The sequence below is a fragment of the Cynara cardunculus genome (genome assembly GCF_001531365.2).
Source record: "Cynara cardunculus var. scolymus isolate 2C chromosome LG 6, CcrdV1, whole genome shotgun sequence".
Classification (NCBI taxonomy): domain Eukaryota; kingdom Viridiplantae; phylum Streptophyta; class Magnoliopsida; order Asterales; family Asteraceae; genus Cynara; species Cynara cardunculus.
This window is the reverse complement of record NC_037533.1, coordinates 2,008,309-2,025,587: the sequence shown is the minus strand read 5'-3', so window position 1 is coordinate 2,025,587 and position 17,279 is coordinate 2,008,309. Positions and strand designations below refer to the sequence as shown.

The window sequence follows — 17,279 nt, the reverse complement described above, 5'->3', positions numbered from 1 at the left end:
CCGGAAGTTTATTGAACTTGAGAGTTCCATTATAGTGATAGAAATAGTTAGAAAAATGGTTTATTCGCTAGGTGGATTGCATGTTTTCAAGTATTGTTGACCTTGAAACTCTAAGACCCTCATGTTCTCCGATTGGAGTTAATTATTGACAAAATGTGGGTATTTTGTTTGACTAAAAACATACGCAAAATCTCATTGGTGAATAGGTACTACCATGCTTAAAGTACCGAAATTAAGTAAATCACAAAATGTAATGGGTTTATAAGCATGTAAGTATTTTATTGAATTTGGTGTGAAGGATGGTGTAAGTTGGACTTAGGCATTGGGATTATTATGTAATTTCCAAATCATCTTCTCACTTTCACTCGGAAATAGGCATTGCGATGATTATGTAATTTCCGAGGTAAAGAGCTTATGATCACGACCGACTACATGACTGGATTAGGTTGATGTCAATGGTATTATACCTGTAAGTGATGCTCTATAATGTTGATCTATGACATACTTTGTGTTTCATCACAATCAATGGTAAATCGGGTCTCCCTCGCCATCTCCGAATGTTTTGGCTCTGCCACGAGTTACTTAGGACTTACCTTCTTCTTATACCGTTTAGAGCTACATTATCGTCATATACTTATATACTTTCTTGTATAAAAAGGTTTTATAGTTATATTTATCCTATTGTTTGAACTCACTAGGCGTAAGCCTAACACTCTATCTTGAAATGCCTTGCTTATCAGGTTCCTTTAGCGGAGGCGCATCAAAGGTTTGAGAAGAATGTAGCTCGTAGAATTTTTTGTAGAAAAAGCACTTGATGCTTCGGGCGTTGCAGTATGGTTGATCTTTGTATATTTTTGTGGAGTTGGTAGAAACACCTGTTCCTAATCTAGGCTCAGAGTGGTTTAGATTAATAGGTTGTTAATTATCAGCTCATTTATTGTTTTGTAAACGCTTTACTCCTCCCCTTTGTTGGGTATTTTTGTTTTAGTTAAAATTTAGCTTGCCCGTTTGTTTTGTCGGAAAAATTTATCTCCTTTCCGCGTTTTGCTCCTTCTTTCGTTATATTTTTTTTTTAGTGTTACAAGTTGGTATCAGAGCTCTAGTTTAAGCGAACTAGGTACGGAACTAAGACGCCTAGACTTAAACTGAAATTATAAGTGTTAATTTGTGTGTTATGGGTAGGACATTTAAGATAGGAGAGCCTTAGAATCAACGAAAATGCATGATTCATAAATTGTGGCGATGGTGTTGAGGATCCTTATGTATAACTTGTTAAAAATTCCACTTAGCTAATGTTATTTTGAGTAAGTTGTTACATAAGCATGTTTGGGCTTACTGTTGTTACAAAATTAAAGATTGTGGTAGTACCGTATTATGTTGATCCCATATTTCATTTCCCTATCCTAACTCTCTGCCACTCTCTTGCATAGCATACTTTATGATGAACACTCGGAGTAGACAGGATACCTCACTGGAGGGTTACGCAGTGACTGAGTCTACCGCGGATCAGCCGCCACGGACCATGATCGCAAGAGTACATCCCAGGCAAAACATCTTGGGCGGTGGGGTTGACCACATTCCCCAAGTTAACCTTGCCACCTCTAACCTTGTGATGGAAGAGGAAACCCCGGAGTCAAGAATGATGGGCACTATGATGAACGCTATGAACAAAGCTATGGCCCAACAGTAAGAATTTTTTTTTAAAATGTTGGAGGATAGAGATGCCAACAACCGTAAGCATGAAGTGGTTGCTGAGAACGTAACTAATGTGGGGTCCGAGGGTACCGAAAATGGAATCCCAACCCAAGAACTAGCAACAATTGACGCAAGACAAGTGGGAAGAGTTTGCTTCTACAAGACGTTTCTAAGTTGCAAGCCACCAGAGTTTGTGGGGTCAGATGACCATGTGGCATGCATGAACTGGCTTCAAGAGATCGAGCAAGCCTTCCGAGCTTGTGAATGTGATGAGGGGCAAAAGGCGAAATTTGGCTATCAAATGCTAAGGGGCGCGGCCCTTACCTGGTGGAATATTGTCATATCAACCATAGAGGCCCAAGAGCTAGCCAAGATGAGTTGGACCACTTTTAAAGAAAAAGTATTGGAGGAATATTGCAATGAACAAGAGATGGATCGCATAGAAGAAGAGTTTCGAACCCTTAAGAAGGAAAACTTGTCAGTGAGAGCCTACACGCGACTTTTCATGGAAAAACTGAATTTAGTGGGACATGTGGCTCCAACGGAGAAAGAAAAGATGAAAGCTTACCTAAAAGGGTTGCCCGCAGACATGATGGTTATGGTTAGGAATTCTAGGGCTTCCACCCTTAGGGAGGCAATCGAGGAGGCAAAAGTCATGGAAACAGTTTTTAGTAAGGGGAAAGAAGAGAAAGTGGCAAGTGGTGAGAAAAGGAAGTGGGAAGGTCATTATGCATGTTCTAAGAAACCAAACCACATCAACAACACCAATCGTGGAGTTTATCCTAGGCAGGAGGCTAGGTGGTGCCTCAAATGCCGCACCAAACACCACGGCCCGTGCATCACCAACTCTACCCCTGCAAAATGTTTTAAACGTGGGAAACCAGGCCACACACGAAATGAGTGTCCTATTAAAGGGCCCATCTATTTTGGATGCGGGGAGCCGGGTCACTTCAGGAATGACTGTCCGAAGATGAAGGCAGAAGGGGGCCAGGGAAGAAAAGAAAATACCCCGAAAATGGTCGGCCAAGCCTTTCAGATGACTGCTGAGGAAACTAAGGCATCGACGGATGTGGTGTCAGGTACGTTCCTTGTTAACTTCGTACCTGCACACGTGCTTTATGATTCAGGTGCTTCATGTTCCTTTGTGTCCACTTCATTCTACCAACTCTTGCATACGCCCCCTAGTACACTAGAAGATGCCTTGATCATTGAGTTAGCAAATGGTAGTAAAGTTCTGGTGCGTGAAGTTATTAGGGATTGTGTATTGGGAATCGAGGGAAAAGAATTTCGGGTAGACCTTATACCTATGGCCATCGGCAGATTTGACATCATAACTGGAATGGACTGGTTAGCAAGGAACCAAGCGGAAATCTTATGTTCTAATAAATTGATTCGAATACCTTTACCGGACAGGGACGCAGTGCTAGTTCATGGAGATATAAAGAAGGGAGACGTAGTACTCCTATTCATGGCAAAGACGCATAAATGCTTAGCTAAGGGATGTCCCTCATTCATCGCGTACGTGTTAGATGCCAAGATAGAAAAAGGAGGAATAGAGGATGTGAAGGTGGTCAACGAATTTCCCGACGTTTTTCCTGAAGACTTACCCGGTTTGCCACCCGTTAGGAAAATGGAGTTCTGAATCGACCTCATTCCGGGAACCGTTCCCCTTGCTAGAGCCCCTTACCGTTTGGCTCCTTCCGATATGCAAGAATTGATGTCTCAATTGCAAGACCTCCTCGAGAAAGGGTTCATTAGACCGAGTTCGTTACCGTGGGGAGCTCCAGTCTTATCTGTAAAGAAGAAGGACGGTACCATGAGAATGTGTATTGACTACCGAGAACTTAATAAGGCAATCGTGAAGAACAAATATCCTCTTCCTAGAATCGACGACCTTTTCGATCAACTTCAAAGAGCATGTTGCTTCTCAAAGATCGACCTTCGTTTAGGGTATCATCAAGTGCGAGTAAAAGAGGATGATGTGACGAAGACAACTTTTAGAACTCGATACGAGTACTATGAATTCTTGGTCATGTCGTTCGGTTTGACGAATGCACCGGCGGTATTCATGGACTTGATGAACCGAGTGTGCCGACCATTCCTTGATAAGTTAGTGATAGTGTTCATTGACGACATACTCGTCTATTCTAAGGACGAGTCAGATCATGAACAACATCTTCGAGTTCTCGAAGTATTAAGAAAAGAGAAATTGTATGCAAAATTCTCCAAGTGCGACTTTTGGTTAAAAGAGGTTCAATTCTTGGGTCACGTTGTCACTCGAGACGGGGTGAAGGTAGACCCATCCAAGATTGAGGCGATGATGAATTGGGAACCGCCAAAGGGCCCATCTGAAATCCAAAGTTTCTTGGGTCTAGCGGGTTATTACAGGAGATTGATCAAAGATTTCTCCAACGTCGTTTCTTCCTTAACGGCTTTGACTAGGAAGAATGTGAAATTTATCTGGACTGAGAAACAGGAGCATGCCTTCAGAACTCTCCAAAAGAAATTATGTGAAGCCCCGATTCTCTCCTTACCGGAAGGGTCCGAAGACTTTGTAGTCTTTAGCGACGCTTCAAAAATGGGGTTGGGTTGCGTTCTGATGCAAAGGGGAAAGGTGATTGCCTACGCATCAAGACAACTCAAAGATCATGAGAAGAACTATTCCACCCACGATTTGGAGTTAGCAGCGGTGGTGTTTGCCTTAAAGCTTTGGCGACATTACCTTTATGGTACCAAGTGCACACTTTTCACTGATCATAAGAGTTTGAAGTACATTTTCGATCAAAAAGAAATAAACATGAGGCAACGTTGTTGGCTTGAGCTGCTCAAAGACTACGATTGTGAACTGTTATACCATCCGGGTAAGGCAAATGTAGTGGCGGATGCTTTGAGCCGAAAGGAGTACAGTAGTGGGACAAAAGTTGTACTTACCAGGATCGATTTAGGGTCCAGTCTGATCGATCGGATCAAGGTGGCACAATCTGAAGCACTCCTAGAAGAAAACCTCAAGAGTGAAGTAATGGTGAAACAACGTTTACTGCTGACAGGGGATCGCCGTGGCTTGAAGTTATTTCGAGGGCGTATATGGGTACCCAAGATTGGAGGCAATCATGAACTATTGCTAGAAGACGCACACAAGTCTAAATACTCTATTCATCCGGACAGCACCAAGATGTATCGGGACTTGAAACTGACATATTGGTGGCCGGTTATGAAACTAGATGTGGCTCGTTATGTAGAGAGGTGCGTGACTTGTTTGCAAGTGAAAGCAGAGCACCAACGACTTTATGGTAGCCTTCAATCTTTGGAGATCCCCGAGTGGAAATGGGAACATATTACGATGGATTTCGTGACCAAACTGTCGAAGACTTTAAGAGGTCATGATACAATATGGGTAGTGATTGATCGACTGACAAAGGGCGCTCATTTCTTGGCAATGCGTGAATCGTTGCCAATGGACAAGCTTGCCAAGTTATACGTCGATGAGGTAGTTTCAAGGCATGGCATACCGTTATCTATAGTGTCAGATCGAGATAGCCGGTTTACCTCCCATTTCTGGGGTGGCTTGCAGAAAGAATTAGGCACGAGAGTAAAGTTGAGTACGACATACCACCGCCAAACAGATGGACAGAGTGAACGGACCATTCAAACCCTCGAGGACATGCTTAGATCGTGTGTTATCGACTTTGGCGGGAATTGGGATTCTCACCTACCCCTAGTTGAATTCGCCTACAACAATAGTTATCATTCCAGTATCGGGATGTCACCTTTTGAGGCCTTATATGGACGAAAGTGTAGGACTCCGATATGCTGGTTAGAAGCGGGTGAGAAACAATTCGTCGGTCCCGAGATCGTGCAAGAGACGACCGACAAAGTGAAGTGTATTCGAGAGTGCTTATAGGCGGCTCAGGATCGACAAAAGAGTTACGCAGATAAGAGGAGCCGACCTATAAAATTCCAAGTGGGCGATCGCGTTATGCTAAAAGTATCCCCATTAAAGGGCGTTATCCGCTTTGGAAAGCGTGAAAAACTCAACCCTCGTTTTCTTGGGCCGTTTAAAGTCTTGGCAAGAGTGGGGCATCAACCTTATAAGCTAGAACTACCACCGGAAATGGCGGGAATCCATAACACATTCCATGTGTGTTACCTTCGTAAATGCTTAGCGGAAGAAGAAAGTGTGATCCCACTTTCAGAGATTCGTGTGGATGAAACAATCGGTGTGTTGAAGAACCGGAAGCCATTTTAGAAAGGAAGACCAAAGTGTTGAGGCACAAAGAAATTATCTTGGTTAAAGTGCAATGGAAACATCACCGAGGGTCAAACATAACATGGGAAGCGGAGGAAGATTTGAAGAGGCGTTACCCTCACCTTTTCAAGTAAGCTAAAATTTCGAGGACGAAATTGAATCCAAGGTGGGAAGGATTGTAATACCCGAATTTTTTTCCCTTTTCCCTGCTCCGTGCGCAACAAGGGTTTTCGCCTTGTTAGGGGGGTATGCGTTTTCACCTATCTATTTGGAGCTTTAGCCATCTTAATTCTTTTAAGCCTTTCTTTGTTAAATATATATATATATATGTATATATATGCATACTCTTATAAATAAACTTTAGGGGAAAAGCCTTCTTTGGAAGCAGTAGAGTAAAAGGGGGGGGTACCTTCTACCTTTTTGGTTGTCCTACCCTCCTTTTCTTTTGTAATCATCTTTTCCCTAGTAGTCCCTTCCATTCCATGGAGGTCCTTAACCTCTACCTTGATTTTGGGAATAGGACTTTAGAGGGAGGGGAAGGATGTGAGTGGGAGAAGCATCTAAGGGAATCGTCTCCTTCACTTGGAAAAAGGCAAACCCGCCTCCCCAACTGAAGAAGCCCCTGTCGTGCATCGATCTTCTTTTGAGTGCTGCAACCACCGCCAGTTGAGCCTGCCTTAGCGCCGGCCACGCCAGCACCGTGCCTTCAGCCCCATTCTTTCTACACCCCTAGCCATTCTGCGTATTGTATTGTTTCAGGCAGCAGCAGACGCTATCGTGCCATGCCAGGCAGCAACAGGCGCTGCCGAGACATTTCCCGCAGCTTTCATCGTTGTGTCTCGTTGGACAGCAGCCGCTGGGTGCTGTTTTCTTCATTTTTTTGCCGGACAGCAGTAACAACAGCAAGACAGCAGCCGTTGTGTGTTGTTTTCTTCTCCCTTCTCGCCGGACAGCAGCAGTAACATCAAGACAGCAACAGCAGGCGCTGCCTGCGTGCCACGATCACCAACAGCAACAGCAGGCGCTGCCTGCGCACCTCAGACCACCCGCAGCAGCAGCAGACGCTGATGTGCTCCTCGCGTCGCGCCTGCACGGCAGAGCTATTCCCTGTACCTGCTCGCGTCTGTCTCCGTGCCTTCGCATCAGCAAACAGCAGTCCGTAAGGTTGTTTTTCTCCGTCTTCCTCGCCAAAACAGCAGCTGCTGCCATGCCTTCGCAACAGCAAACAGCAGGCCGTAAGGCGTTGTTTTTCACCGTCTTCCTCGCCAAAACAGCTGTTGCTGTCGTGCCTTCGCAACAGCAAACAGCAGCAGCAAACAGCAGGCCGTAAGGCGCTGTTTTTCTTCGTCTTCCTCGCCAAAACAGCAGCTGTTGCCGTGCCTTCACAACAGCAAACAGCAGCAGCAAACAGCAGGCCATAAGGCGCTGTTTTTCTTTGTCTCCTTTGCCAGGACAACAACTGCTGTTGTGCTTCGCCAAACACCAAGTAGTTTATAGCAGCCGCAAGCAACTGTCCAGATTCTTGAGATTTCCTTTGAACCCTACAAGGTGAGTTCATCCCATTCCCTTCTGTGTTAACCTTATAATTAAGTGTGGTGGTGTGTGTGTTCTTACTATATACTCTAGTTGTTTAAAATTATAGACTTTAGGCCGGAAGTTTATTGAACTTGAGAGTTCCATTATAGTGATAGAAATAGTTAGAAAAATGGTTTATTCGCTAGGTGGATTGCATACTTTCAAGTATTGTTGACCTTGAAACTCTAAGACCCTCATGTTCTCCGTTTGGAGTTAATTATTGACAAAATGGGGGTATTTTGTTTGACTAAAAACATACGCAAAATCTCATTGGTGAATAGGTACTAACATGCTTAAAGTACCGAAATTAAGTAAATCACAAAATGTAATGGGTTTATAAGCATGTAAGTCATTTTATTGAATTTGGTGTGAAGGATGGTGTAAGTTGGACTTAGGCATTGGGATTATTATATAATTCCCAAATCATTTTCTCACTTCCACTCAGAAATAGGCATTGCGATGATTATGTAATTTCCGAGGTAAAGAGCTTATGATCACGACCGACTACATGACTGGATTAGGTTGATGTCAATGGTGTTATACCTGTAAGTGATGCTCTATAACGTTGATCTATGACATACTTTGTGTTTCGTCACAATCAACGGTAAATCGGGTCTCCCCCGCCATCTCCGAATCTTTTGGCTCTGCCACGTGTTACTTAGGACTTACCTTCCTTTTATACCGTTTAGAGCTACATTATCGTCATATACTTATATACTTTCTTGTATAAAAGGTTTTATAGTTATATTTATCCTATTGTTTGAACTTACTAGGCGTAAGCGTAACACTCTATCTTGAAATGCCTTGCTTATCAGGTTCATTTAGCGGAAGGGCATCAAAGGTTTGAGAAGAATGTAGTTCGTAGAATTTTTTGTAGAAAAAGCACTTGATGTTTCGAGTGTTGCAGTATTGTTGATCTTTGTATATTTTTGTGGAGTTGGTAGAAACACTCGTTCCTAATCTAAGCTCAGAGTGGTTTAGATTAATAGGTTGTTAATTATCAGCTGTAAACGCTTTACTCCTCCTCTTTGTTGGGTGATTTTTGTTTTAGTTAAAATTTAGCTTGCCCGTTTGTTTTTTCGGAAAAATTTATCTCCTTTCCGCGTTTTGCTCCTTCTTTCGTTATATTTTTTTTTGAGTGTTTACATTTTCAACCATCGTATCGTTGCAATTCTTCCTACATTTTTAAGAGCTAATGTCATATAAACTGTTACTTATAAAACTAAATATAAACTCATTTAATAGTAAAAAACAAAAAAAGTGGGTAGTTGGTTGTTAAAAATTTATTATTTAGTTTTTCAAGAATTAATTAATTTAATATTTCTATAGTTATAATTAAAAATTAATTAATTACAATTTATTACACATAATAAAGAATAAACTTGACAATGCTTGTTTTTTTATTGTAATAAAAAAAAACAATAAGCTTAAAAGTGGCGTTTTTTAATTTAACATCAATAAAAATAACAATTTTAATATTAATTTAATAAATGTATTTACTTGAATGAATATCATCAATTAATAGTGTGCCTTTTCATAACTTTGACTTTTGGGTTTAAATACCCTTTGTCAAATTCAATTCTTCAATTTAACAATTCCCAAGTGAGTCAAAATATATTAATTAGATAAAGTTAAAAAAAAAAACATTAAATATAAAGATCGATTACCAAACACTTATCCGGATAAGTGCTTATCAAATCACATTACATTATCGGATGAATATGGTAGGAACCAAGAATCTTACTCGGTAACTGAGAGCAACGATTCTTACCACGGTAAGTGCTTATCCGATAAATTGTTGCATACGATGTCGGTTTAATAGACTAAAATCTTACCGGATAAGTAAATGATAGTGTTAATTTTACGGATAAGTACTTACAGAGTAAGTTTTTGATAAACAACCCCTAAATATATAAGATAGTAGAGAGATGTTCCTATAACAACACCCTTAAATAAAAACATCTTATAAAAAAATTATCCGATAAACAATTATCGGATAAAGTTTAGTGTGATTCTAAATATATATGCACGAGCACGAATACGTATAAAAACAGAAAGATAGCATGAACATTAATGTTAAATAATAAATGTAATCATTAATTTTGTACTACATACTTTTTGAAAATGTTTACTTGTTTGTATAAAAAATTTAAAAATATAAAACAAACGTCAAATCAAGTTTGGTTCAACATAACCTTTTTGTTATTTTATTATTTGTATTTGTCGATGTTATAATATGATTTTATTTGTTTTTAAGAAAACAATAATGATTTTATTTTTGAATAAAATATAAATTTGAAGATATCATAATTTTTTTGAAAAATAATATATTAATGTTAATATCAAATCAACTATTTAAAAGTTCTCATTTTTTATGTAATTTCTTTAATTTATTTTTTAATTATAATTTAATTTAAGTTTAATAATGAAATGATTTATTTTTTGTTTAATAATATAACATTTTATAAAATAATAATTAAGTATTTTGTTAGAACTCAATGATTATCTTAATTATATTTAGATTTTTTATATTTAAAATGAGATGTCTATCTTATATTTGATTATGTTTATCTGCAGTTAGTTACGCGAATTCAGATACGGAGCTTTAATAAGTTGTATTTACGCACAACCTACTTATAATCTTGAGGTTTAAGTAACATGCATTAATAAGCAATACTTTATATATAAAAAGTGGTTTTTAAGAGTTTTTGTCAAATGTTTTATAATATATATGTATATATATATATATATATATATATATATTCATTCAAGTGAGAACTGATTAGTTTGTGGTAACCGTGAGATCCAATCTCAACCACAATTCAATAGATAAATCAAAAAAATTATAATTTTGGTAATTTTGAATTAAAATTTTAATGCAATGACATTTTAGGTATTTTAATACTCTCATCTCTCTCCTATCTTCTCTCTTTGTCCCTCGTTCTCCGTTCTCCGTCCTCCGGCCATCGTTCTCCTGTTATACCACTGTGATACCTAAAAATATTGACTTTGTTAAACAAAAGACAAAGTGTGATATCGAAGCACATATAAGATGCATTGTAATACCACTGTGTTACATCTTCGATTGATCACACAAACAACCTCAGTGTGATACTCAAACACATATAAGATGCATTGTGATACCACTGTGGTATCACCGGAGGATGAGGGACGAAGAGAGAAGAGAGGAGAGTTTTAAAATACCTAAAATGTTCCTGCATTAAAATTTTAATTCAAAATTATCAAAATTATAAATTTCATAATTTATCTATTGATTTGTGGTTGAGATTGGACTTCACGGTTACCATAAACTAATTAGTTCTCATTTGATTAGACCCATATATATATAAGGTTTTTTATTGACCCTTATAAGAATAAATTAACTGATCTTAGTTGTTAGCTGATAAATTAGTTTTTGATAATAAAAAAAGCGAGTTGGTTGTTAAAAGACTGATATATAAACCAATCATGTTTGACAAATACTAGTTGATAAATTAGTAAAAAAAAATGAAAAAAACTATTAAACTTTCACATTTTAAGTGATTAAGACTCTGTTTTTTTTAAGAAATAAACCATCGAACTTTTACTAGTCGGTTAATGTAGCTTTTTTAGTTTAAAAGGATGTAGGTTACCATTTTTCTAAAAGTGTGACAATTTATTTATTAGAAAAAGCTCATGGACCTCATCAATCAAAATGAGAAATTTTAATGGTTTTTCATCAAATTAGAAAAAAGTTTAAAGTTTTTCATTCAAAAAGAGAAAATTTAATGATTTTCTAAGGAAAAGTTCAAAATGCCTAACAAACTTTTCCATTTTAGATGGTTTATTCTCTAAACTATTTTTTTAAATGAAAAAACCATTAAATTTTTTCAATTTGAATGATTAAGTTCATAAACTAATTTTTCGAATGAAAAAACTATTAAACTTTTTTATTTTGAATGAAAAACCCATTAACATTTTTTAAAATTACATTCTTTTAACCCAAAAACAATTAACCAATTAATAAAAATTTGATAGTTTATTTTTATTTGTTTTTAAAATCAAGATCTTAATTATTCAAAATGTGAAAGTTCAATAATATTTTTTTTATTTAAAAAAACAGTTCAAAAACTTAGTCATTCAAATTTAATGGTTTTTCATTCAAAACAACAGTTTAGAGACTTAGGGGTTGTTTACAAAATGCTTACTTGGTAAATGCATACTCGATAAATTTTCTCATCGGATCAACATGATAAAAGGAAAAATCTTACTGGATAAGAGTGATGAGAATGATAAAGAGTCTTACCCAATAAGTGAAGATTGTGACTCTTACTCAGGTAAGCATTTACCCTGTAAATTATTGCATTCGATACATTTTGATGTACTGAAATCTTACGCATCAAAATAAATTATAGTATTGACTCTTATCGGTAAGCACTTACCAGATAAGCATTTAGGTAAAGAGCCCCTAAATCATTCAAAATGAAAAAGTTTGTTGGACTTTTTTTCAACTTTTCCCATTTTTCAATTAAAAAAAATAGTTAAAAAATTAATAAAATAAAGGGAAAATTACATCAAAATAGAACCAACTTTCACCTGATTCATATTTTGGGAAACCAACTTTCAAAATCGTTATTTAAGGGTCCCTATCAAATTTTTTGTTTATTTAAGGGTCTGGTTAACTTGCTGAACAGGTAACATGTAATTTATTATGAGATGACAAATAATAATTAAAAAATATATTAGGTGGATATTAATTTGCCAAATCATGATTATTATTAAAAGAAAGATTAACAAATCAAAATATATGGATTTTTTTTTGAAAAAAATCTTCAGTTTGATATTTTAATTTTTTTTATTTAAAAACAAGATTTAAAATAAAAAATAGATTTTAATTTTTTTTATAAATAATTTTTGAAAAATACGAATTTTAGTTAATTTTCTATAATTATTTTACAATTTTAAAATATGACGTGGAATATTAGTTTTGAAATAATAAATTATTATCACGTGGAATATCTTAGTTGCCAAAAGATCTAGATGATTTCAGAATTAACAGGTCAACAGGTTAACTAGACCCTTAAATAAACAAAAAATTTGATAGAGACCCTTAAATGACGATTTTAAAAATTGGTTCCCCAAAATAAGAATTAAGTGAAAGTTGATTCCAATGCAATTTCTCCTAAAATAAACTATTCAATATTTTTCAACTTTTTAATGTATTAAATGACAATTAATTAATTAATTAAAGGTAATTTGCCAAAAATAGATTTAATTTAATAAATTAAAATTAGTGATAAATATGGTTCAATTTTCAATACGCATTCCGTAATCCACCCTTCTGGATTTGGTATTATATATCTCCCTCGCATTCATTCATCACCTTCATCTCCAACAACTGAAAACGCCATGGAAGAAGACTTGAAGTTCCTCCAATCAATGGGCATTCTCCATGAATCCTTCAAAACCATTCTCAAATGGAAGAAAATCTTCACCCAAATCACCCTCACTCTATTCCTCCCCATCTCAATCATCCTCATCGCTATCATGGAGATCTCCAAACGATTCTTTGACCAATTGGAACGAGATCCATTTGAATTGTTCACAGGCGCTCAGGAGGCTTACCGATCTTACTACAACGCCAGAGCCACCTCCATTGATTGGATCTACTACTTGCTCTTCAAAATCATCTCCATCACCTTCATCATCCTCTTCTGTCACCTCTTCACCGCCGCTGTTTCTTACACCGTCGCATCTATCTACACCAACAGCGACGTCAGTTACCGGAAAGCCATGAAAGTCGTAGTGAAGGTATGGAAACGACTCATCCTTACTCTCCTCTCTATGTTCCTAGTGTTGTTCGCTTACAACTTAATCGCTGCCGTCTTCTTCTTTTTCTGGTACGTCATATGCTTCAACTCCGTCACATCCGTTCTCGTTCTGTTCGCCATTTTCATCCCGTATGTTTTAGGGTTTTTGTACTTGAGCATCATTTGGCAACTCGCTTGCGTCGTTTCCGTTCTGGAAAACTCTCATGGACTGAAATCCTTGATCAAATCCATGGATCTGATGAAGGGAAAAAGAAGAGTCGCATTAACGATTTCCTTTCTTTCATACACAATTTTTGTCGGAACTGTTTCTATGTATATGTCGTTGGTCCTCTACGGCGCCGGTGGGTTGGTGTTTCCATGGAAACAGGTGATCGGAATCTTATGTGTCGTTCTGTTATTAATCACATTTCTACTTTTTACGGTGACCCAATCGATCCTTTATCTCGTCTGCAAATCACATCATCGAGAAGCCATTGATAAACTAAGCTTATCGACTTATTTGGGTGCTTTTTTTGGGGAATCACAGCCAGTTTTCAAAATTGGTGAAGATATTCAGCTTGGAAGAACTCCATCTCAAGTATGATCTTCTTGTTGTTGCTTTCATTGATGTTGTTTTGGGTTAATGTACAAATTTGAATGCAGGAAGGACAAGTAGTTATTGAATGATCATTTGGGGGTTAGATTTTTATTGAATATAAGGAAATTATGTTTGAATTTGTGTTCCAATTGATGGTATGATGTCAAGATCAAGTTTCAAGACTCACCGATTAAAGTGAGGTAAGGTGGTGGCATATATACCTATATCTATATTTATACCATAGATACTAAAGTCTTAAAGTCTTAAAATACTAAATGATCAAGATACCATTTATATCACTTTTTCACCCCCTCATCTCCTCACATACACTCACCCCTCACATACACTCACATTTAAAATTATAATTTTAAATTTACACTTTATATCCTTATAATTAATTAATTAATTTACTTTACGTCTTTTACTTTTAAATGTTTCATTTTAAATCTTTATCAAATTAATATACATAATCGTATATCAATTAAAACATGTTTAAAAAATACTTTTTTATTTTAACAAGTTACATCATTATAATCGTCTCGTTAATACCTTCGAAATGAGTTTAATATTGAATAGTTTTTTATTTAATTATATTATTATATATTATATATACTGTGAAAAAATATTTTTAATATTTACGATTTGTACTTTTATAGTTATTTATTTATATATATATACTATATATTTTGGGGTTAGGCTGTCCAAATTGCACTGTATAATATGTTTTGAATTAATATGTTCTTGGGTTTTTTTGAAATATATATATACATGTATTAATTTAACCTTAATTTGAGTTTCTGGACAAGAAAGAGGGTAAGCAGTTGAAATTTCATTTTAAAACCCATCTTTTTTTGTCTTTTCATAGCTTATGATCTGTCAAATTTGTAGTTTTCTATATTGATTTTTAGTGTTTATCTTAAAACTCAAGTTTCTTGGTTTTTTGCTTTTGGTGTAAATCGAATACATTTGTGGAGTTGTTTAAATATGTTAGATTTTAAATATATTGGATTTTAAACCGTCATACAATTTTTTTTCGTCGATAGTTTGTAATTGGAATCATAACTCTTATTTATTCAAATTGTATTAATATGTAAAGACCTAGTGTAACATATATCATCGTTAAATCTTATCTTATAAAACCAGTGGAACTTCAAAATCGTTAAAATTCATGGCTCCCGCCGCATTGCGCGGGTACACAACTAGTTATCTTATAACCCAGATTTATCAAAAGTTTTAAAAACAACTTTTAATGCATAAAGTACTATATATTTGTGCACAAAATCTTAAAACTTTAAAAAAACAACTCATAATGTTTTAAGTACTATTATTTTATGCATTCAGTCTTAAAGTTTCTTAATTTACAATTAAAATAATATATAGTACAAATTACCAATGCATATTCTTACATTTTTTCATGTTTTTAAGATACTTTTAATACCTTTCACTCATGCCTTCATCCTTTCATATTTATATGTTTTCTTCTCATTCCTCAAGGTGAGATTCAAACTAATATTCACTATGAGTTATTAATAGTTTTCTCATTCAATTGCTCTAGAATTCTCGATCTCGGTTTCGATATCTTATTTTTTGCTCTTGGTGGAAATCGAATACATTTGTGTAGTCGTTTAAACATTTTGGATTTTAAACTATTATACAATTTTTTTTCATCGATGGACTGTAATTGAATTATTTATTCTAATTGTAATAATATGTAAAGACTATGTGTAACTTATATCGTCGTTAAATCTTCTCTAATAAAACCAATGAAACTTCAAAATCGTTAAAATTCACGGTTCTCATTGTATTTCGCGGATACACAACTAGTATATATATACATTGGCGGATTCACAACAAAGGGGTAGGGGGCACAGGTGACAGGCCCTCAAAAAACCCCAGGAGTAGTTTATTTATATTTTTAATTTTGTTAACCTAAAACTATTAATAGGCTCGGAACAAATAAAAGTATGACTCAATTCTAATTCTTGTAATCTCATTTAGAACTCTTACTTGAATGAGTCATTACTTGATGCATTAAATTCTAATTCTTTTAGCTTCTAAGTGTCAATCCGTTAAAATTCATTTTATTTCTCTTACTTATTGTTATAATACTAATGAATAAGTTATTTTTATTCAATTAAAGTGGACCTTTAAGCCGAAAACCGAATAATCCAAAATCGTATTGGTTCAAAAGAGTTATTCGGTTTCAAATTTTTTTGACGTCTTTAAAAGGTACACCAAATAATAAAAGTTTTTGGATCTGTCATTATATATATATATATATATGTGTGTGTGTGTGTGTGTGTATATATATATATATACACACCAACTTATATTTGTATATGTTAATGTTTTGAATAATACCATAGAACAAATTAAATTGATATAAAGTAATAAAATAAAAAAGAATCATTGATAGCAAATATATATATATATATATATAGTTTACAAAAAGTAATAAAAATAATGTAAACATGATTAAATCTCTTGAATCTTTACTCATTATTTTTTTTTAATTTTTAAAAGAATTTGTGTTCGATTTTTTGTGTATGAAAATGTGAGTAAGTTTATTTTATATGTTTATTTAAGTTATAGGTCTTGTACATAATTATCATTTATCCTTGAAGTTATATATTAAAATAACTCAACACCTTACATAATAACGTGTTGTAATGCGCCACAACATATTTTATCGTGTCATAACATGTTACAATGCAAGTCAAACACTTAAAAGTGAAGCAAATGTGAGGAGGATGTGTAGTTTATTTGTTCTATTTGTCGTATGTAAATATTATATACTTCGAAAAAGAAAACGTGACGGTGAACTCAAGCCTTGATGTCATAACGCACCATAACTTGATCATAACAAGTTATTTAGAACCATGATCTCAATATATATATATATGAGCGATCAAATGAAAACCACTCCACTTTGTAAAACCGTAAAAACTACTCTCATCCGTCGTAATCTTATGAAATTTTTTCATGAAATTGTTTAATCTTATGAAATTGTTTCATATAATACTTTTTTTGATGAAGTTGTTTCATATATGGTTATGAAATTGTTTCATATACTACTTAATGAAATTTTAATGAAACAGTTTCATGTATTTCTCTAAAATTAAAATAATGAAGATGATAATATCCATGATTAACACCATTCATAATAAAAATGGTTAATCAACCTCTCATAATTACAAAAAAATGAACAAAATGAAAAATCATGATTGGTTGAATAAGGTTTTTACGGTTTTTATAAATTGAGTGGTTTTTATTTGAACGCTACCATGTGTATATATATATATATATATATATATATATATATATATTCTATTTTGGTACAAATGATGTGTGATTGCATTTTTGTATTGTTTTTGGT

At 35.0% G+C, this 17,279-nt stretch overlaps 2 protein-coding genes across 2 annotated transcripts; both read left to right on the top strand.

The window, feature by feature from the left end:
- Positions 1–1,705: 1,705 nt before the first annotated feature.
- On the top strand, positions 1,706–3,337 carry LOC112514741. The gene has a single exon (XM_025121345.1). It carries the CDS (start codon positions 1,706–1,708, stop codon positions 3,335–3,337), a length of 1,632 nt encoding a protein of 543 aa, XP_024977113.1.
- Positions 3,338–12,904: 9,567 nt separating this feature from the next.
- Positions 12,905–13,909, top strand: LOC112514739. Its single transcript, XM_025121343.1, has one exon. It carries the CDS (start codon positions 12,905–12,907, stop codon positions 13,907–13,909), a length of 1,005 nt encoding a protein of 334 aa, XP_024977111.1.
- Positions 13,910–17,279: the final 3,370 nt, after the last annotated feature.